Source organism: Bufo gargarizans, chromosome 5 (genome assembly GCF_014858855.1).
Source record: "Bufo gargarizans isolate SCDJY-AF-19 chromosome 5, ASM1485885v1, whole genome shotgun sequence".
Classification (NCBI taxonomy): Eukaryota; Metazoa; Chordata; class Amphibia; order Anura; family Bufonidae; genus Bufo; species Bufo gargarizans.
The window spans coordinates 133,534,734-133,558,726 of record NC_058084.1 but is presented as its reverse complement, the minus strand read 5'-3'; the positions used below and the strand labels follow the sequence as shown (position 1 = coordinate 133,558,726).

The 23,993-nt window shown below is 42.1% G+C and overlaps 1 protein-coding gene across 1 annotated transcript in view; it reads right to left on the bottom strand.

Annotated features, from left to right (window-relative positions):
• Positions 1-23,993, bottom strand: part of LAMA3 (laminin subunit alpha 3) — a 238,456-nt gene that overhangs the window by 200,366 nt on the left and 14,097 nt on the right. The window contains 3 exon segments of the mRNA XM_044295643.1: positions 2,568-2,738; positions 5,350-5,468; positions 11,274-11,391. Of these exon segments, the coding sequence (XP_044151578.1) occupies positions 2,568-2,738; positions 5,350-5,468; positions 11,274-11,391 (408 nt within the window).

The following is a 23,993-nucleotide window of genomic DNA, read 5'->3' as shown; positions in this document are numbered from 1 at the left end:
AACAAAACAACGTACCGCAAAATACAGCAAAATACATACGGAGGTGTGAAAGAGGCCTAAAGCAGGAAATCCCAGCCCAATCTAATGCATCGTTCAGCAGCTGTTTTATGCAGCCAGTCAGATGCCAATAAACACACCATACTTTCTTTGTGCAGGTGGAAAAAACTCCTCCAGGTTCCTTATCTCCTGTACCAACTACAGAAAGAAGCAAGCTTCCATATTTCCTGAGGACCGATCAGAATTTTTTATCTTGCTGGACCACTGACAGCTTGTTGCATCCAAAAATAATAGTTTATTTTTCTAACCCTTTAATAGGCCTCTAATCATGATTTATTCAGGGAAACTAAGCTGAAATGGTGAACGCCTGAATGTGGGTTACCAACAGTGAGTCCACACAATCACCCTGTAGGACATTTTAAAAACTATGTTAGAACTCTTAAAACTCAGCAAAAAGACTGGATAATGACAAGTCAGCCATAATATGAAACAAGGTTTTCAAACTATACAATATGACACGGTTTTAAAAGGATACAATACGGTATATGATAAGGCTTAAAAACATGGAACCTTAAAGGGGTTATCTGACACTAACAAATGTTCCCCCATATGCCGGGCCGCTCACACTGATTCTAATTACCTGGCTTCCCGCTCCCTGCCCGGTTCCTGGTCCCCGCATCTCTGCTACTGCTTCTTCCCATGCATGGATGAAAACATCCAGTGTCGGGGAGGAGCAGCCAATGGCAGGCGGTCACCCCTAGCATCACCCACGGGACCAGGAGCGACGTGGGGAGCGGAGAGCCGTGTAAGTAGAATCAGTGTGAGGGGTCCGGAATATGGGGAAGCATTGCTTAGTGTCGGATAACCCCTTTAAAAAGTACAGCTTTTAAGACAGTGACCTGACTGACCTTTGAATACTAGCAAACATATCACTTCTATTTTAACAAACTCTGCATAAATGAATAGTACAGCTGAGTATGAGACACTTTGTAATATATCTTATGAGAAAAAAAAAAGTTCTCCCTCTAGCAGCATTCTCCCTCTAGCAGCATTCTTCCTCCTCTCTCCACAAACATCTATGAGCAGCAAGTATGTCTACCTCTTTAAATAGGTTATTTTTTTGTCTCTCTCATTGCAGCTCACTCCTCCTTATTCCTCCTCTCTCCTCAGACTTCTATGAGCAGCATGTAATATGATCCTTCAGTGACCTAACAGCCATCTTGTCTCTCAATATGAACATAGCAGAGAATGTCAGTTTAGAAGGGGGCTGTAACGGATCTCCTAGCACCCCGACCGGGTACCTCCGTTGATGGATGCTCCCAGTGCTTCCCGAGGACTCCAAGCACTCCGCTCTACACCAAAACCACCACAGGAACCAGGAACAGCTCTTACAAGAGCTAGGAGTAATAGCCAGGGGAGTATACTCGTATAGCAATCCCCACACACATGAGACGAGGCTCTATGTTGAATGTAAAACAGCAACTCTTCAATGGGTTATTTTTCAGCCTTATATGCAGGTCTACTAGCAAGGGACACTCCCCTTGGGGCGTCTTCTTGTAGAAGACTGTGACAGTTTATATTTTAGCCAATCACATGAATTTACAGTATTGAAACCTTCCCAGCAATTGTACACAAAACCCCCTTCCCTCTGTCTGTAACGCAATCAACAAAATACAATAAGCATTGTCTTTGACGCAATTAACTAGCACACTGGCATTGTCTGAGACATAATTAACTAACACACTGGCATTGTCTGAGACGCAATCAACAAAATACAATTACCAAACGTAATGGGCTAACTTAATCACTCACATACAGAAAACGCACATTTATCCCAACACACAGAAAACACCTCAAAAACCCCACACATCCCCATAATGTATACATCCATGGATAGCTCTGATCTGGGTGAACAACATATCCAAAAATCACCCAGATCCGGGCAGGGGTTCCCGAATTCCATGGAAGTCACATTTGGCCGGCCGCAAGCATGCCTTTCCTGCCCAAAACAGTTCCACAGATTTAAGCTGTGCGGCCGGTCTGTCTTCTCCTTCAGAGTTAGTATGGGCCGTAATCCTGGGGCAAGAGGCTGGTAGCCAGGCTTCTCCAAAACCCCGTGGAGAGGTTGGTTTCGCCACAGGGGCGAAAGAGAAATTTTTCTCTGGTTCAATATATTACAAAGTTTCTTTGGATTCACCTGTACTATTGATCTATGCATAGTTTCTTCAAACTACAGTGACCATTTAACATGTTATTACTGTACATTATTTTATATACAGTAACACCTCTTCAAAACACCACGTCTTTGAGAAAACAAATGTTGTTTGGCAGATATTCAGATTAATGATATCCTATGTATACCGGCCATCTTGTTTAAAAAGATCACCCTCTAGAAGACCTAGGTATCACACACATGTAACTGCAAAAAGACGTGTTTTTCCTTATCCAGAGCCAGCCAGTACAGTTACTACCAGTAGTATATCCTCGCTTTTAGAACTTTATCAGTCATCTGTTTGTCTGTGTATATGGAACTGAGTCTTAGGTATAAAAATAACTCAATATGTACTTACCCTCCGTGTTACAGTTTGATCTTTTTCCGCCTTTGATATTAAATGACCAAGAAGTGTGTTTGTTCTGAGAAAACGCAGTCGTATGTTTGTAGCCTTTGTAAAATCTCTTAGTATAGGAGAGTCCATAAAATGCTTTGCACCAGGCCGTCCGCTTACCAACCTCACCACCACCTGAAATTTATAAGAACATCAGTTTTAAAGTAAATCGGTTCTATGGTTTAGATTACCTATTTTTAAAAAATATATTCTGAGTTAATACGGTGGGTTCAGCTAATGATCTCATAATGTGTATGGGGATCTTTACTGATCCCATAAACCATGAGGTAGAAGGAGAGCTGAATATAGAAGACCCCCTCTGCTATATAGTAAACATAGCAAAGTGCTTGCACTCTTCTGTCTGTTACTGTCAGTTGTGTAGTCATGTCTACCTGGTCCTCATTGTACAATCAACCTCTTAGGCCTCTTTCACACGAGCGATATGGATTCTCTCATGCGATTGCGTTCAGTGTTTCAGTTTTTTCCACATTGGTGCAATCAGTTTTTGAAGTGTTTTTCGCATACGTGAAAAAAAACTGAAGAAAAACAATCTGCATCTTCTAGCAACCATCAGTGAAAAATGCATTTCATCCAGATTGCATCCAGATGCAATCCGTTTTTCACTGAAGCCCCGTTCACTTCTATGGAGCCATAGCTGTGTGAAAAACGCACAATCTTGAACATGCCGCAAATTTTTCCTAAATGCAGAAATTATGCTGGGAAAACAACTCTCATGTGCACAGACTTGAAATTAATGAGTCAGGTTTCAGTCCGGATGCTATGCGTTTGCTTCACGCATCGCACCCGGACGGAAAACTTGCTAGGATGAAAGAGACTTTAGGGTATGTTAACATGTTGGAAAAAACACAACGGAGGCAATTGGAGATTGGACGCTGACCCAGAGATTCTGCTGCAGATTTTCAATTTACATGATGCGGATCTGCCTCCATATTTTCCTGATTTAACTCCAAAGAATAAACCTTCTCATTTGCTATTTTCCACATTGTGGATCCAAATCCATGACATGGAACTACAGCCAGGATTCTAATTGAAATCAATGGGCAGTTAATGTTAGAAGTTTTTTTCTGTGGATGTAGGCACGATAAACATGCAAAATCTGTGGGCAAAAAAAAACATGCGATCGTACCCTTATTTACAAATTATAACACCTACCGCTTCTGATAAAGGGATGACCCTTGGGGCCCATTGACACCGCCATGGTTTCTGCCACGGTTGCTCACTTTAGGTGCCATGGACCTGCTCATGACTTAGAATGGAGTTAAACCACGAGCGGAGACATGCCGCATCTCCAGGGGCAGCTGTCTGCACACCGTGCCAAGAAGGGACAGGTCTTTTCTTGGCACGGTCACGGCTTTAAACCACTGGCCCACGAGCAGCTCTTGAATCTCTCCTACTTGCTACATGTGAGGGATATAGGCTGTTGAATAAATGTGCTACACTTGGCAGAAGCACCGAATTTAATGCCAAAGGTCACGTGTATTCCTGCTAATGCAGCAAGCTCTATCCACAGTACAGCCTAACCAGCTGTGTCAGAACTTGCTGTTGATCTCACTGTATGTGATGCTTTTCTAATTATATACCATTACAAAAAATTACTTTATTACTGAACCAGCAGCAAGAATTGAAAGGTAATCATTTTCCTTCATAATTATCTACCACACAGGAGTGGTTCACCATGTTTTGGCAAGTCTTCCAAAGTGCCATAAAATCATATTTTACTTGGAACAAGAAAGACCAGAACACATGTTCTATTTTTCCAGGTATATCTTGAGCTCACTATCTGTTTCTGCACCCATTATTTATCCTATTATAAGGAAGAAAAAGCTCTCGAGCAATTAACGTTTTTCAGGTATTACACCGAAGTAGGAAGGGAGGTCTCAGTGGGGTCAAATAGTATTTCTAGTATTTTTATGTGGTCTTTGTAGTAATCCCATTAGCAGAATATGAAAATTATTGATAAAGTCTAAAGTTGAATGCCATAAACATATTATTGATGATGAAGCTCAATGGGACTAGAGCTATCTATAGCAGTACTCCTGTTCACACTAAGGCCTCGAGCACATGGATGTATTACAGCATTGTACAACTTCCAGGTACCATACCTTTATCAGCTTCCAATTTCATATGGAGCCACATGGATGTTTTTGTATCATGCCCCTACGTTTCCATAGTACAGAGCCACAGGACACCATGCACCACAATGCAGACCCATATTCTGAGGCCTAGAGATGGGTGGTCTATTGAAATGCATTTTACAGAGATTTTTGTGAAAAATAACCCCCTCTCAAGATGCCCCATCAGATCTAATTGCTGACACCCCTGGGATCAGCAGTTATCATTGGGTAAACTTTGGGTGACATGGGTGATCATATAGAAAACATGGTCACACAAGGCCTACCCTCTCCAGAAGCTCTCCATTGTGGCTAACAGTTGGAGGTCCTGAATGGAGTAACCCCTCTATGACTCCTGAACTTTCTCTTCCGGTCACTAGCAACTGGCACAGAACGCTGTCTGTTCAGCAGAAGTATTGTATTACTGAGCTGTGTGCCACCCCAAACAGTGTGCACCAACCTCACTAATATACTCTTATTGTACTCAGTGGCAAATCCTTAAAATGTGCATTCAACCTTAATTCTTCAGAACTGTTTAAATATTTGAGCCAATGAATATTTTCACGTGTCATAAGGCATGTCAAAATGATGATACATCTTCACGATACACATACCTCCCCATTTTCAAGTGGAACGATCCGTGAGTACTCTGCCGTGCATATGACATCATCATCTCTTGCAATGGGCTGTTTAGGGTCCTTTCCAAAATGAAGTAAGCAGCCCTGTCTAGAATCTGGAATATAAGTCCATATCATTTTACATTTAAGCATTAGATCACACAGTAGTGTCCATAATTTAGAAGGGGGCCCATAGTAAAAAATGAAATACAATGCCTACATTCTCCCTATGCATTGGAGGCAAACAAAATATTACAATGCAAAAAAGTGTTAAAAAGGAAACTTTTGGTAGGTTTACTCCACCCACAATGAAAGTGTTCTGGCCATGCTAAAGAGGAGCCTCTGAGTTTAGACTATACACTAATAGCCCTACATCTGATAAGATGTTCTAACAACCACACATTTCAGCAGGTATAAAATTCGATATGTGGCTCACAAACTACTGTGTTGCATTGGATACAACCCTTTCCACAACCAAAAGAGAGTTTGTGGGGAAAGCAAACACATTATTGATATATAAGAAAACAATATTTTAAAAAAGGGGAGTCTACACTAAAACCGAGAAGCTTCGGGCTCCATGGCTTGACACACTGGCTCCTAGTATTCTACTTTGGGATGGAATACTGACTATCCCTGTTGTTGGGGGCTCCGGCATGGTGGTAGGTGAGGGTTTAGGTGGTAGGCAGTGGCCTTTTATCTGTTGATGACTCCCATGTCATCAACAGTCTTCTGACCTTGGCACTATTGTGCTGTTTTTCTTATTTGTATTTTTATTTTATTTTATTATATCTTTCTCTGTTTGTATGGTATAAAAATTAATAATAAATCACAGAAGAAATGCACCAAACGGATATGCCACTGACTATACTGGCTAGTCATAAATGCAGATATTAAAAGCTGAGACTTTTGCTGAGACTTTTGCCAATATATTCCTGTCAGGAAGATATCGGAGCCCACATGCACCACGTCACGGCTCTCAGCGTGGCAAGGGGTCCTACCACTACGCTACCTATGGTGTGGGACTGCTCCCCCAATGAAAAACACCCTACAGTGTTAGGGGTTGAGCAGCTCCCCCAGATTTGCCACTATATTTCTGTGTTTTTGTCTTGTTTTATATGTAGTGTATGTGCCTTTACCTGGCATTCAAACACTCTCCTTTGCACCTGGTAGCCTCCATCACATGGTCTGATATGGGTGCGGCTTACCGTCTGGCTTTGTTCACATTGCACTAGTTGTCCTGCTAGGCGGTTGTGTGGAAGCTTGGCTGTGAGCTGGATTACATCACCTTCAGACCTTGTTCACACCATAGGTAGCGTAGTGGTAGGACCCCTTGCCATGCTGAGAACCGTGACGTGGTGCATGATGGGCTCCGATATCTTCCTGACAGGAATATATTGGCAAAAGTCTCAGCTTTTAATATCTGCATTTATGACTAGCCAGTATAGTCAGTGGCATATCCGTTTGGTGCATTTCTTCTGTGATTTATGATTATATTTTCATCCGCACAATGCTTCGTTTTGTGTAGGATGCCTTTGTGGTGCATGTGGACCGCGCCGACATCCTCCACCGTATGCAAAATATTTTTTGCTGGGGATAGTCGTTTGCTGCGGTCCACATGCGGTGGGACTGCTCCCCCAATGAAAAACACGCTACAGTGTTAGGGGTTGAGCAGCTCCCCCAGATTTGCCACTATATTTCTGTGTTTTTATAAAAATTAATAAATAATAATCTGATTTACTATAATGTATACACCAGTGCAGTTCTGCTGAATCAGGTATTGCAAGGAAATATCAGTAAATCAGATTTGCTGAGATATTCACAAATATACACCCTTAAGTACTGTATATGGCCGAGGGGAGGGGGGGATAGGGTGTTAAAACAGAGGTGTGAACTAAGTGCAAATAGGATTAATGGTCGATCCTTTTTAACCAACTGCAATAGTCTTGTCGATAAAGGGGTTCTCCCGGAATTAAGAAAATGAAAAGACTTAAATATTACTTTAGTATAAATATATTCTCAAATACATTTCATTAGCTATAATGGTTCATTTTGTCTAGGGAGCAATCATTAGGAGAAATGAAATGGCCGCCGTCCTATTAGCTCACACAAAACCTGTCCTAATCACACAGCAGGAATGTTACTTTACAACAATGAGGGAAAGAGCTGCCTGATCCTCTTCTCTGCTCTACTTGTCAGGGATTATGATCCTAAATACAGATAAGATCTTCAGCTGAATCTCTGTAGGAATGGAGTTCATGAGGAGACATGAAGTACAGAGAGGACGGACAGGACAGACTGTGGAAATGGAGACTGCATACAAGTGCTGCTGCTAATTATCTACATCCCCACTATCCTCTCTGTACTTCATGTCTCCTAATGAACTCCATTTCTACAGAGATTCATCTCAAGATCATATTAAACTGTATTCAGGATCATAATGCCACGGACGTTCCAGCGACAGGTGGCAGGAGATCGGTGAGGCTGGCAACACGTGGCTTGATCTGACATTTTTTCTGTTTGGATAAAATGACGTCTGTGTTGTTTCTGGTGCTTGCCACCCCTTCTTTCCCCAGGTGTGGCTATTATTGTCATTTTTACCTTCTCTATTTATTGTTGTTTCTCCCACTATGCTACGCGGTTTATAGCTTCAGTTTGAGTTGTGGATAGCTGGTGTGTGGATCCCAGCTGAGTTCCTGGTGCTGCCATAGCCACTTGAAGTTAAAGGGGTTCTCCAGGAAATTAAAAAAAAACTTAAAATACTTAAATAGTATTTTATAATAAATATATTCACAAATACCTTTCATTACTTAGAATGGCTTGTTTTGTCTAGAAAGCAATCATTAGGAGAAATAAAATGGCCGTCGATCTATCAGTACATACAAAACCTGTCCTAATCACACAGCAGGACAAGTTACTTCACCACAATGAGCTATAGTGGTGCCTTATCCTCCTCTCTGCTCTGCCTGTCAGGAATCATGATCCTGAATACAGGTGAATCTCTGTGGGAATAGAGATGATGAGGAGACATGAGAAGAGGGTGAGGTGGGGCTAATGAGCAGCAGCACATGTATGCAGCCCCCATTACCACAGCTCCACATTACCACAGTCTGTCCTGTCCGTCCTCTCTTACTTCATGTCTCCTCATAAACTAAATTCCACAGAGATTTAGCTGATGTTCTTATCATCTGTATTCAGAATCATAATACCTAACAAGTAGAGAGGAGGAGGAGGCTGCTCTTTACCTCAGTGTTAAGTGACTTGTCCTCATGTGTGATCAGGACAGGTTTTGTGTGAACTAATGGAAGGGAGGCCATTTTGTTTCCCCTGATGATTGTTCCCCAGACAAAATGAGCCATCATAAATAATGAAAGGTATTTGAGAATATATTTATAATAAAGTAATATTTAAGTATTTTCATTTTATTAATTACCCTAAAGTGTTTTCTTTCCCTTTTGTATTTTGTTTGGGTTATTTTGTGTTTTGCATTTCCCTGTTATTTGTATTAAGGCCTGAGGGAGACTCCTGTTCGTCCTACCTTTTGGAGGAACAGGTTGTCTCAGTCCTGACATTAGTACCAGGGTCCTATAGGGTGAGTTAGGACATTAGGTATTCCTGTGTATGAACTCACCTACCTCCGGGGTCTGTTCATACTGGTAGTTAGTCAGGACTTTAATTAGGGTTTTACTAGGAGGTGTCAATCTCCTTTCCCTAGTTTCCAGGCCTTATTCCCTCACCCCTTTCCGTCCTATGTTCGGTGTGGTGTTTCCCTCCCACACCCGAACGTGACACATTATCCCTAACAAGTAAGTGAGGAAGATGGCTTAACTCTTTAACTTGTCCTCCTGTGTAATTTAGACAGGTTTTGTGTGGACTAGTAGGTTGGCGGACATATTATCTTTCCTAATGATTGCTCCCCAGACAAAACGAGCCATTATAACTAATGAAAGGTATTTAGTAATATATTTATAATGAAGTAATATTTAAGTATTTTCATTTTCTAATTCCCGGAAAACCCCTTTAACAAGCCTTTCACACATTTAGCCCTCTCGTCTCTTTGATCATATACCATTATATGGATTCTTCCATCATGAGTAAAACATTATACCTGTCTCTATGTGAATAATGAATAGAAGAAAAAATGTTGGCAATAGAGTATTGAATAGATGAAGATTTTACCTGCATTCCACATATACAAGGGACAGCAATTAACAAAGTGTATGAGAGCACCGAGCCCTATAAAGGCAACATGCCAAGAAATTCCTCCTGGATTACTGAACTAAAAGGTTCAACACCTGCACCTCACATCAGTGTATTCTAAAGTTGAGATTCTGGTTTTAGTACATTGTACTGCTCTGTACTATAAGAGAGCTTAAACCATGTTTTTAGTGCACAAGCTGAACCACCGAATGCAGATTTGCAGGAGAATTTGTGTCAGAAATCCAAAACTCACACTGGCAGAATATGCAGTTTTCATGTCACGCAACCACACCTGGATTAGCCCCAATCAGTCTGGCTATCTCGTGTGTGGCTGATCACTATGGTTTCCATCACTGATGGGACATTTTTCCACAAAGTGGATTTCACATTAGAAGCTGAAAATTCCCCATCCCTATGAAGGCCAAAGTAGATTCTCAAACCAATTGGAGTTGGATTCTGCTGTGGTATCTACATCTATACAGTGATCCTTCAAGATACAATGTGCAACGGGATCACGGGTTCAGCGTCTGGGGTATTACTCACCCCTTAGGAGGTTTCTACGAAATATGTCCCTCTTACAGAGCAAATAAATGTGATGCCAGCTGTGGTTAAGCAGCGGAAGCACAAGGCTCCCTTTGTAGATGTTAATGTTGGTACCCAGAGGTAGGATTGCCAAAGTAATGCAGGGTGGCCTACAGTCTCTGTAGATGTTATGTACACATGTCACGGTGTTCCTACCTGGATATCTGTGAATCCCAGACGTGATGTGGTTCAAAGCAGTGCAAAAGGGGTAGGTGAACTTGGATGGTGGAAGAGTAGAATGAATGGAATCCAGACTTTGTAGTAACGTTGAACAGTTGCTTTTACTTGGCATAAATGGCTAATTCAAACAGCTTCCAAACAATATATTGGTCATCAGCAGGTATTGGCTTAACTTTGGCAGGAGAATACTTCTCTGCAACAATCTCAGCCTGCTATGCGGTAGCTCTCTCAACACTGCTATGCTTGGCTGGATAATTAGGAAACTGTTCCTCTTCTGCTGGAACTTAAGTTAGCTGTAGTTCGTCTCTCACTTATAGTCCTAGGAACTTCTTGTCCTGGCTTTAGAGTACCTCAAGCTTTGGCTCAGCTTGGAAGGAGGCAGTGCAAGCCCAGGAGGGAATAAGCAACCATGTAGACTTCTAAGGCAGGGCCTCTGGGCCTAGCAGAGCAGGCAGTTCTCTGCTAGCCAGCACACAACCTCTCCCTAAGGAGGGTGGACTAGAACTTCTGCAGGCTCGTCCAAGAGGGACGAGAGCCTGCTGCTTCCCTTACAGGGGCTAAGCTAGACTACTCACTTACTCACCAACTAACTAAACTCCTCCCTCTAGCTACAGAGGGTTGGAAGGAAGCCAGAAGGTTCCTCTCCAGGGAAGCTAATACTGCCAATGTTGTTGCCGCCATCTGCTGGTGGACCAGGTTATGTTTCTTAAATCTTAATGTTCTCTTATCTTGGATGACATTTTGGGGCTTTGGAACCAATTACTCAACTTACAATAATTTCAACATACAATGGTCTTCCTGGAACCAATTGATATTGTAACTTGAGGGACCACTGTATATGAATAAAATATTACACCTCACACAAATTTGTAAGGAAAAATCCTATCACATTCTATGGGCATATGCTGACATATTTATTCCAGACATATATATCATGAAGCTACATAGGAGAAAATACTTACTAGCAAAATATTGCCAAGGCATGTAAGTGCTTCCAAAGTCAACTGATCGTTCAAGGACCCAAAGATCAGGCCGTGGAGAGTTTGCAAATTTGATGAGGACATATGCAACATGGAAAACCTAGTGACACAACCATAAAGATAAAAATAAGAAAAGGTAATAGCCAGTATATTGTATAGTAGACAATACAGTATATCAAACCATGCAGGCAGTGGTGGTACACTATCATAAGGAGTTGTTAAAAAAATATTAATTTAATTTAGATCATACATAAAAGAACAATTGGAAACATAAAAATAAAAAAATGCCCCTGTGTCTGCACATTGCTGCTGTCATGGCACCAACTAACTTTTGATTCCTTCTCAGAATGTCTACCTAATGTGTTCAATGCTGGTGAGAAAAAGTTGCTTCTGGTGTTTGCTTCTTATTGGGTTGCCCCATGTTTAAGTGGATCCAGACAGTGAGACCGAGCTACTACGCATGTGTGACCATCAGCACTGGATATATCACAAGGACTCTCTAAGATGGAGCAGAAAAACTATCGGGGACACCATAACAAATATGTAAAAGCAATATCTGGACACAGGAAACTTTTTAAATCACTGCAATTGGAAAATTTTAATGTTTTGCATGATCTAACAAAGAAATTTAATTTATATGTGAGACAACCACTTTAATTGGGAAGATAATAAAAAAGTACTGCAATAAAAAAAAAATTGCAATTATTTTATGCATTCCACCATAATATAAATTAAAAGCTAATATACAGTATATTATATTAAAATGGCAAATGGTAAAACTACAAACACAGAACGGCTTCTTGCTGTACATCAAAGGAAAAATGAGAAAGCTATGGTTTTCGGAGGGCAGAAAAAAGATGACTTCGTGGCTCCTATATACAGGGAGTGCAGAATTATTAGGCAAATGAGTATTTTGACCACATCATCCTCTTTATGCATGTTGTCTTACTCCAAGCTGTATAGGCTCGAAAGCCTACTACCAATTAAGCATATTAGGTGATGTGCATCTCTGTAATGAGAAGGGGTGTTGTCTAATGACATCAACACCCTATATCAGGTGTGCATAATTATTAGGCAACTTCCTTTCCTTTGGCAAAATGGGTCAAAAGAAGGACTTGACAGGCTCAGAAAAGTCAAAAATAGTGAGATATCTTGCAGAGGGATGCAGCACTCTTAAAATTGCAAAGCTTCTGAAGCGTGATCATCGAACAATCAAGCGTTTCATTCAAAATAGTCAACAGGGTCGCAAGAAGCGTGTGGAAAAACCAAGGCGCAAAATAACTGCCCATGAACTGAGAAAAGTCAAGCGTGCAGCTGCCAAGATGCCACTTGCCACCAGTTTGGCCATATTTCAGAGCTGCAACATCACTGGAGTGCCCAAAAGCACAAGGTGTGCAATACTCAGAGACATGGCCAAGGTAAGAAAGGCTGAAAGACGACCACCACTGAACAAGACACATAAGCTGAAACGTCAAGACTGGGCCAAGAAATATCTCAAGACTGATTTTTCTAAGGTTTTATGGACTGATGAAATGAGAGTGAGTCTTGATGGGCCAGATGGATGGGCCCGTGGCTGGATTGGTAAAGGGCAGAGAGCTCGAGTCCAACTCAGACGCCAGCAAGGTGGAGGTGGAGTACTGGTTTGGGCTGGTATCATCAAAGATGAGCTTTTGGGGCCTTTTCGGGTTGAGGATGGAGTCAAGCTCAACTCCCAGTCCTACTGCCAGTTTCTGGAAGACACCTTCTTCAAGCAGTGGTACAGGAAGAAGTCTGCATCCTTCAAGAAAAACATGATTTTCATGCAGGACAATGCTCCATCACACGCGTCCAAGTACTCCACAGCGTGGCTGGCAAGAAAGGGTATAAAAGAAGAAAATCTAATGACATGGCCTCCTTGTTCACCTGATCTGAACCCCATTGAGAAGCTGTGGTCCATCATCAAATGTGAGATTTACAAGGAGGGAAAACAGTACACCTCTCTGAACAGTGTCTGGGAGGCCGTGGTTGCTGCTGCACGCAATGTTGATGGTGAGCAGATCAAAACACTGACAGAATCCATGGATGGCAGGCTTTTGAGTGTCCTTGCAAAGAAAGGTGGCTATATTGGTCACTGATTTGTTTTGTTTTTGAATGTCAGAAATGTATATTTGTGAATGTTGAGATGTTATATTGGTTTCACTGGTAAAAATAAATAATTGAAATGGGTATATATTAGTTTTTTGTTAAGTTGCCTAATAATTATGCACAGTAATAGTCACCTGCACACACAGATATCCCTCTAAAATAGCTAAAACTAAAAACAAACTAAAAACTACTTCCAAAAATATTCAGCTTTGATATTAATTAGTTTTTTGGGTTCATTGAGAACATGGTTGTTGTTCAATAATAAAATTAATCCTCAAAAATACAACTTGCCTAATAATTCTGCACTCCCTGTACTGCTGCTACAAACAGCCAGGATGGATTTGGGATAAACTGATAATAGACCTGTAACAAATCATGTTCTTATTTCAGTTCAGTGTTAGGCCCCTTTCACACGGGCGAGTTTTCCGCGCGGATGCAATGCATGAGTTGAACGCATTGCACCCGCACTGAATCCGGACCCATTCATTTCTATGGGGCTGTGCACATGAGCAGTGATTTTCACACATCACTTGTGCATTGCGTGAAAATCGCAGCATGCTCTATTTTGTGCGTTTTTCACGCAACGCAGGCCCCATAGAAGTGAATGGGGCTGCGTGAAAATCGTAAGCATCCTTAAGCAAGTGCGGATGCGGTGCGATTTTAACTCACGGTTGCTAGGAGACGATCGGGATGGGGACCCGATCTTTATTATTTCCCCTTATAACATGGTTATAAGGGAAAATAATAGCATTCTGAATACAGAATGCATAATACAATAGGGCTGGAGGGGGAAAAAAAAATATACAAAATAATTTAACTCACCTTAATCCACTTGTTCGCGCAGCCGGCATCTCTTCTGTCTTGTTCTGTGAGGAATATGACCTTTGATGACGTCACTACGTTCATCACATGTTCCGTCACATGGTCCATCACCATGGTAAAAGATCATGTGACGGACCATGTGACTAGCATAGTGACGTCATCAAAGGTCCTATTCCTAACAGAACAAGACAGAAGAGATGCCGGCTGCGCAAACAAGTGGATTAAGGTGAATACAATTTTTATATATTTTTTTTAACCCCTCCAGCCCTATTGTTCTATGCATTCTGTATTCAGAATGCTATTATTTTCCCTTATAACCATGTTATAAGGGGAAATAATAAAATCTACACAACCTTTAACCCAAACCTGAACTTCTGTGAAGAAGTTCAGGTCTGGGTACCACATTCAGTTTTTTATCACGCGCGTGCAAAACGCATTGCACCCACGCAATAAAAACTGAACAACGGAACACAATTACGTACCTACTCGCGTGGGTTTGCCGCAACGCATCTGGACCTTATCCGGACACGCTCGTGTGAAAGAGGCCTTAGGCTACTTTCACACTCGCGTTTGGTGCGGATCCATTCTGACAATACAACATTCTGCATCCGTTCAGAACAGATCCGTTTGTATTATCTTTAACATAGCCAAGACGTTTTCTATTGTGCCAGATTGTGTCATAGAAAACGGATCAGTCCCCATTGACTTACTTTGTGTGCCAGGATGGATCAGTTTGGCTCAGTTTCGTCAGGCGGATAGCAATACACTGCAGGCAGTGTTTTGGTGTCCGCCTCCAAAGTGGAATGGAGACGGAACGGAGGCAAACTGATGCATTCTGAGCGGATCCTTTTCCATTTAGAGTGCATTAGGGCAAAATTGATCCGTTTTGGACCGCTTGTGAGAGCCCTGAAAGCATCTCACAAAAGGAAAGCCAAAATGCGAGTGTGAAAGTAGCCGTAACCGTGGGCATACTACATTCACACTGCTTCTGAACTTCTCGCCAGCTCCTCCTGCCACATCATAAACCATTCACAAGGGTTGAGAATTTACTACTGTCCCTGGCATGTATAACATTGTGAACTCATTAGGGAAATATTTCATTTTTTTATATTTTACAACAACAATGTGAGATTTTAAACTAGAGAGCAATTCCAGCCAAGGCCTTAGAGAGGCTGACACAAAGAGGGGGGATTCTTTAAAACGAGAAAGAAATCTGTGTACAAGAAACCATGCAGCTCAGGATTAGGCCTCTTTCACACTACAGTATGTTGCATTCAGTGTTTTGCGTTCCGTTTTTCACGGATCCGTTGTTCCGTTTTTTGCTTCCGTTGTGGTTCCGTTTCCGTTCCGTTGTTCCGTTCCGTTTTTCCGTATGGCAAATACAGTATACAGTAATTTCATATTAAAAATTGGGCTGGGCATAACATTTTCAATTGATGGTTCCGCAAAAAACGGAACGGATACGGAAGACATACGGATGCATTTCCGTATGTGTTCCGTTTTTTTTGCGGCCCCATTGACTTGAATGGAGCCACGGACTGTGATTCTCAGCCAAATATAGGACATGTTCTATCTTTTCAACGGAACGGAAAAACGGAAATACGGAAACGGAATGCATACGGAACACATTCCGTTTTTTTGCGGAACCATTGAAATGAATGGTTCCGTATACGGACCGTATACGGAACGCAAAAAACGGACCGTATACGGAAAGCAAAAAACTGTAGTGTGAAAGAGGCCTTATACAGCACAAATCTTCTACAGCTTGTGCCTGGAGTTACTGGATCTTAAGGTCCCTTTACAGGGACGACGATCTAGTAGATTATTGGGAAGGAAGTGTTCCTTCACGGCAATCTACTGATCGCTAGCGGAGGAGACGGATGCATTTATATGCACAAATCTCCTCTAGAGTATGGGCAGGAGTGATCGCTAATGCCATCTCTATTCCTTAGGCCTCATGCACACGACCGTTGTGTGCATCCGCGGCCGTTCCGTTTTTTTCCACAAACCCATTGACTTTCAATGGGTCCGTGGAAAAATCGGAAAATGCTCCGTTTGGCATCTGCGTCCGTGATCCGTGTTTCCAGTCCGTGATAAAAATATGACCTGTCCTATTTTTTTCACGGACAACGGTTCACGGACCCATTCAAGTCAATGGGTCCGTGAAAAATTACGGCTGCACACAAGATCGTCATCCACGTCCGTGATCCATGTCTGTTTTTTCCTATCATTTCAAAGGCAAACTTGACTTAGATTTTTTTTCATTTTTCATGTCCGTGGATCCTCCAAAAATCAAGGAAGACCCACGGAAGAAAAAACGGACATGGATCACGGAACAACGGAAACCGTTTTTTTGTGTGCATGAGGCCTTATACTGTCTTGTTGTTTATACAGCACGATCTGCCACTAGGAAACGATGATCTTTTGTGCTGCACAAAAGATACAATTACCCGATGAACGAACATTTTCCCTGTTCATCGGCTAATAGGCGGTGCTTTTACACCGCCAGATTATCGATAACCAGCGCTACTAGTAACGTTGGTTAGCGATGATCTGTTCAATTGTTGGCCCTTTACATAGACTAAAGACAATGCAGGACAGAACTACCAGCAACGACATAGAAGTGTAGGATCAGTAGACAGGGCATTCCTTGCACAAGCTATAATTAAACCATAGTGGCAATTTAGAACATTTCCATTCTATTTTTTAACTCCATATTCATAGAAAACAATTTTTTTTAAAAATATTTAGCTTTTTTCTTTCTAATTTTGCCAGTACTATGCACTTGAAAATGAACTGCCGAATATTGTCCTTCTGTAGCAGTCAGCACACATTGGTAAGTCCTCCTACGTAGATATGTAAACCATTGTCAGTTTACTGATGCTGTCAGGGGAAGATATTATCTGCAAGGTAATCCTCACAATAGTTGGTGTAGAAATGGGATGTCGGTATGAGGGAGCACTGCACTGATAACGGTACTTCTACACTGTGATTTTGGTCACCACGTGTCACACCCAAGTATTACAGTGTAGCAGGGCACCCATAAGAATAAATGTGGACGCAGTGCGTCTGGCATGTTTGCTATTGGATTTTTTGTGATTCTCTTGTTGCGGTTGCAGAAAACAAGTTGTGCTGTGACCCCATTCATTACTATGGCAGCCCCGCTACATTGCGATACCTGAGAGTGACACGGGCGCGCAACACATTTTGCAGCCAAAATCGCTGTGTGGCTGTATCCTAATGAAATAACACAATGTAATGTCAATCAGCTGCTTCTAAGTCTAGCAGGATATTGTCATATATTAAACGAGGCATGGACTCGCGGGACAGGGATGTAATATTACCACTTTACAAAGCATTGGTGCGGCCTCATCTGGCATATGCAGTTCAGTTCTGGGCACCAGTCCATACAAAGGATGCTTTGGAAATGGAAAAAGTACAGAGGAGAGCAACTAAACTGATAAGGGGCATGGAGGGTCTTAGTTATGAGGTAACGATTAAAAGAATTACATTTAGAAGAGGTGTCTAAGGGGGAACATGATTAACCTATACAAATATATAAATGGGCCATACAAAAAATACTGTGAAAAACTGTTCCATGTAAAATGCCCTCAAAAGACAAGGGGGCACTGCCTCCGACTGGAGAAGAAAGAGTTCAGTCTCCAGAAGCTTGTTTATTGTAGGAACTGTGGATCTGTGGAATAGACTTCCTCAGGACGTGGTCACAGCCGGAACAGTGGACAGTTTTAAAAAGGGTTTAGATGATTTCCTAAAAATAAATAACATTAATGATTATGAAAATGTGTGGAAATCTGGGTCTTGCTCTGCTTTTTTTAAATTTACATCCCCACCCATCCCTTGGTTGAAATTGATGGACTTAGGTCTTTTTTTAAAACATTACATTAACCATGTAACTATATACTAGTAATGTGTGATATGCTAATGCAGTCAGTCACCCCTTTTCCCTCTCTGGCCACAGTGAATGGTCTGACTGAACAAGTCAAGTAAAACTGCTGTCCAAACAAAAAGAGGACGTTAAAGAGCCTAGACAGGAAGTAGAAATATGCAGACACTTTATAGTCAGCTGTTTATCTTTTAGATCTTATTTGCATAGTCACAACAAGTGGAAACATTAAAACCATGCAACGTGTGCCCAAGGTCACCTGGCGACTCCTCAGGACACAGATACAGCTGAACCCCACAGTATCATGTTGAGGGATCTTACAGATAGATGCATGCTTCCTGCAAGAGGACTTCACAAGTGACACAAAAAACATCAATTTAAGGGCACAGTCACAGGGTTCGTTTTTGCTTGAATTTGGTGCAAACCGCAACCCATCAATTTCAGTGGAAAATGGGCAGGGTAAGTCATAAGCTTGTGGGAAAAAATTTGATATGTTAATTCTGACTACCGATTCTACACACAAAACTATGTTCGGGGGCCATGTGGGTTACCCCAGTGAACTGGACTAAATCTGTGTACAGATCTGTGGCATGTAAAACTGCAAGTCTGCGGTAGAAATACAAAAGTCTGCCTGTAGATTATGTAGTAAATTTTTTTGTTGGAGAAATCCTCCAACTAAACATGCCATAAAGGCAGGATCACACCGGGTGGACACTGTAGAGTTTGCTAGAAGCAGAGCTGAGGCCAGTGATTGGGCTGTAGTGGTCACATGTTGTGATGTAACATCTTTGCTGCAGCCATGAAGACAGCGACCTTCTGGGAGAACAGAGCAGAGGAGCAGGATCAGTCAGGTATCTATTCTTTTACAGGTCGATCTCTCCTCTTGAAACTGGACACCCCCTTTAAGAGGCCCCCCACATGTATAGGAGTAGATAAGGGGTTTTCAAGGACTTATTGATTGGTTGTCTATCTTTAAGTGTAACTGTCATTCTTTTTTTTTCTTGTAATGTCCAGGGGCAATGATACTGACCACTTTTGTGTTACATGTTAATTACTGAAATCGTACATTTCAATTAGAAAGTGTCCCATTTTGTTCCTTACCAACGCTATAAGGCAGTGGAGAGAGGCAGTGAGGGCAGCAGCAGTCAGTGTGGAGTCTGTCTCCACAGTTAGGGAACATTGCCAAGGCACAAAATTTGGCAAAAATGGTCAGTATCACTGCCCCTACACATTCCCAAAAAAAAAAAAAAAAGAATGACATTACACTTTTAGGTTAGTCCATCAATATCAGGCCAAAAATGTTTGTGTCATTATTGATGAGCGGCATAGGCAATATTCGTTTTCGCATAATATTCGCAATAAATTTGTGAATTCGAGAATTTGTGATCTCCAGTCATTATTTTTGCAATTGCGCAAATCGGCACTAATAATGCACATATTTATTGCGCAATTCATGCAACTTCACATTTTATCCGGTCTGAGTAGATATTACTGATTGGTGCACTAAGTATTGTTGTGACATCACAGCACTATGTCTGTAGCATGTATGTATGGACAGCAGAGAAACAGTAATTCCTATCACACTACCTAACACCCTGCACTGGAACCTATCAGCTACACTATATCACTATCTAACCTACACTGACTGTCTCCCACTATCTGTATTATATATATGAGATAACTAACTATCTAATGTAAGGCTACTTTCACACTAGTGGCAGGACGGATCCGACAGGCTGTTCACCCTGTCGGATCCGTCCTGCCGCTATTTCGCCGTGCCGCAGCTCCGTCCCCATTGACTATAATGGGGGCAGAGCTCCGGCGCAGCACGGCAGTGCACGGCGAGAGGCCGCGGGACAAAAAAGTCGGACATGCAGTACTTTTAGTCCGGCGGCCTTTTGCCGTGCACTGCTGGCTGCACCGGAGCTCTGCCCCCGTCCCCATTATAGTCAATGGGGATGGAGCGGCGGTCCGGCGGCACGGCGAAATAGCGGCAGGATGGATCCGACAGGGTGAACAGCCTGTTGGATCCGTCCTGCCGCTAGTGTGAAAGTTCCCTAATTGGATAAGGAATATGATCCAGATGAAAGCACAGAGCACAGCAATGACACTGCTCTTTCTCTCAGAACGGCAAAAAAAACTGCAGAAATGGCTGCTGAGGAGGTTCTTATATAGTAAGGGGTAGGCAACTTTCCTATTGGTTGCTAGGGATGTTGCTAAGCTCAGACAAAGACATTGAAGCCTTCTCATTGGCCCACAAGCAAGAAGGGAGGTTACTGATGAAAAAAAAAATCTAGAATATTCGCGATTACGAATACATAGCGCTATATTCTACATCTTCGCGAATTCTCGAAGTACCGATATTCGCGATAACCAATTCGTGATTAAAATATTCGCAATCGACACTATGTGTCATGACATGTGTCCTTCAATGAGCCATGACAACTACGACAGATCCATTATCAAACAGCAGCCTACACTCCGAACCTTTGAACACAGGCAGCAGAAACCTTGGCACACACTTCAGGCTCATTTCCTTCAGTGAGGCTCTAGGGGTACGCCTGTGAAGAAAATCTGCCCTCCACATTGCCAGAAAAAGCCGATTTCACCTCCTTTATCGCTACACTAGCTAATAATTCAAAATGTCTCTTTAATGTTATCACTCTCAAAGTGCAAGCGCCTATCTCATGGGGCTGTGAAAAGTGCGGGATGCACACTGATTGCATCCGTATTTTGAGGATCAGCGCTTTGCGGACCTCAAAACGGAATTGCCGCCATAACCATACTTATAATAATAAAATGCAGGGTTCATAGTCTGCACTGACAGACTTCAATGAAAATTTATCAAGGATAAAGTACTAAGGTCAACCATAAACTACGGTAGTTCTCATTTCCTATGACATACTGGTAACATTACAACCTAGCAACCAGTACACAACAACATATCTATCACACATATACTACTACTTCTATAATAATGTAGCAGTCACATATCTATCATACATACAGCACTTCTATAATAATGTAGAAGTCACATATCTATCATACATACCACAGGATTTCTATTATAATGATGTAGCAGTCACAGATCTATCATACATACAGCACTTCTAAAATAATGTAGCATCAACATATCTATCATACATACACCACTTCTATAATAATGTAGCATTCACATATCTATCATACATACACCACTTCTATAATAATGTAGCAGTCACAGATCTATCATACATATACCACCACTTCTATAATAATGTAGCAGCCACATATCTATCATACATACACCACTTCTATAATAATGTAGCAGTCACATATCTATCATACATACACCACTTCTATAATAATGAAGCAGTTACATATCTATCATACATACAGCACTTCTATAATAATGTAGCAGTCACATATCTATCATACATACAGCACTTCTATAATAATGTAGCAGTCACATATCTATCATACATATACCACTTCTATAATAATGTAGCAGTCACATATCTATCATACCTTTTTTAACAATATTTGTATTGAATATTTTGGAAACCCAATGGTTACATTGATCTACCCCCACCTGGATATGACTGATTTACTTAAAGGGGTTGTCCGGGCTCAGAGCTGAACCCGGACATACCCTTATTTTCACCCCGGCAGCCCCCCTGAGCCTAGCATCGGAGCAGCTCATGCTCCGATGCGCTCCCGTGCCCTGCGCTAGATCGCGCAGGGCACAGGCTCTTGTGTTTTCAATAACACACTGCCGGGCGGTAACTTCCGCCCAGCGGTGTGTTCGGTGGCGTCACCGGCTCTGAGGGGCGGGCTTTAGCTCTGCCCTAGCCGTTTTACTGGCTAGGGCAGAGCCAAATCCCGCCCATCAGTGCCGGTGACGTCACCGGGCTTCCTGTCAGCCCCATAGAGAGCCCTGGTACGTCACCAGAACTCAGAAAAATGCCTTTGCCCTGTGCAATTTAGCGCAGGGCAAAGGAGAGCATCGGAGCATGAACTGCTCCGATGCTCATGTCAGGGGGGCTGCCGGGGTGAAAATGGAGGGATGTCCAGGTTCAGCTCTGAACCTGGACAACCCCTTTAATTCCCATAGTGAAAATCAGGGGCGAAGCTAAAGGCTCATGGGCCCTGGTGCAAGAGTTGGGCTTGGGCTCCCCTTCCCTCAGTGCTTTGTGTGTCTTCTTATGCAGCACAAGGGTCTTTGGGCCCCCTCAGGCTCCTGGGCCCGGTAGCGACTGCTACCTCTGCACCCCCTATAGCTACGCCCCTGGTGAAAATGATAATCTGTATTACCTACAGAAAACATAAAATAAAATAAAAGATAGGAACAAAGATGAACTCATGCTGTATGTGTCTTACTTACAGAACCATATCTTCTGTACAGTGACATCAATCATACAAACAGTATGCGGTACTGTATCTACCATGGTTCATAAAGTAAATCAATCAGATCTGCAAACCCTGTGTCCATATACCCTGAAACGCTGTGCCTTTCTTTATTACTTCCTAGACTTGAACATTTCTGATTGATTTTTTAGTTAATATTTTATATCTAATATATAACAATGACCTTTACATTCCACTGATATGACATACAGTAGAAAACAATCGGAATCATAACTTCACCAGTTAATAATTATTTCCACAAAGACCACAACTACATCTATAACCAGAAGACGCTGATGGATTATGAAGTGGAGCTATAATTAAATGAACAATTCCAGGCAACATCATGGCATTAGGTTGTACAACACTACTCCCTCCATCAGCACCATGGACAGAGCTTTGGAAATGGAAAGCTGGTGGTATCATGCTTCTTTTTGAAAGGCGCCATTATGGTGTTGTATGGTATGAGGGTCAGGAAATGACCCTTTCCTTACCTAGGATAGCGGGCAAATCTGCAGCGAAGAGACTCTGTAACATTGATTTGTTTCTGTAAGACTAATACTAATACTAATAAAAAAGTGAAAGTAAAAAATAAATAAATAGAAAGCTGGAGGCTGATTAACCCTTTTGTCCGATCTACCACATATATACGGCAGAAGGTGGTGTTTTAAACATGGCACCCCCTCAGGAGCTGAGTGGGCGCCATATCCGGCTGGTGACTGCTGTGTTATACCAGCAGTGTCTGTGATCATGATGCCATGGTCAATTAACCCTTCAGATGGTCAATTGTGACCACTGTATCTGTGGGGTCATTTACTAGGAGCAGGCTGCTACTGGTGACCGAACGGCTCGCCTGTGACAAGATCGCAGAAGTTGTTCTGTTGCTGTGGTGGCAAGGAAACTAGTAAAGGTTCTGAGGCCTGCCATAGCAAAGTTCCTATTGAGCCCTGTCTGTGGCACGACTCAATAGAAACAATGTGATTCTACAAAAGACTGCAATGGTAAACTACTGCAGTCCATGGTATAAGCAATTTAATGATTGCATTTTTAAAGTCCTCTAAGCGGGATAAAAATAAAGTAAGGGTACTTTCACACTTGCAGCAGAGGATTCCGGCAGGCAGTTCTGTCGCCTGACGCAAACGGATGGCATTTGTCAGACGGATCCGGATCCGTCTGACAAATGCATTGAAATAACGGATCTGTCTCTCCGGTGTCATCCAGAAAAACGGATCCAGCATTTATTTTTTTTGCATTTCTAAAGGTGGAAAACCTGATCCATTTTTGACAGAACACTTAATGCCAGATCCGGCACTAATACATTTCAATGGAAATTAATGCCGGATCCGGCATTCCGGAAAGTGTTGAGGATTTTTGGCCGGAGAGAAAACTGCAGTATGCTGTGGTATTTTCTTCGGCCAAAAAAAACTTAAGCGGGACTGAACTGATGCATCTTGAACGGAATGCTC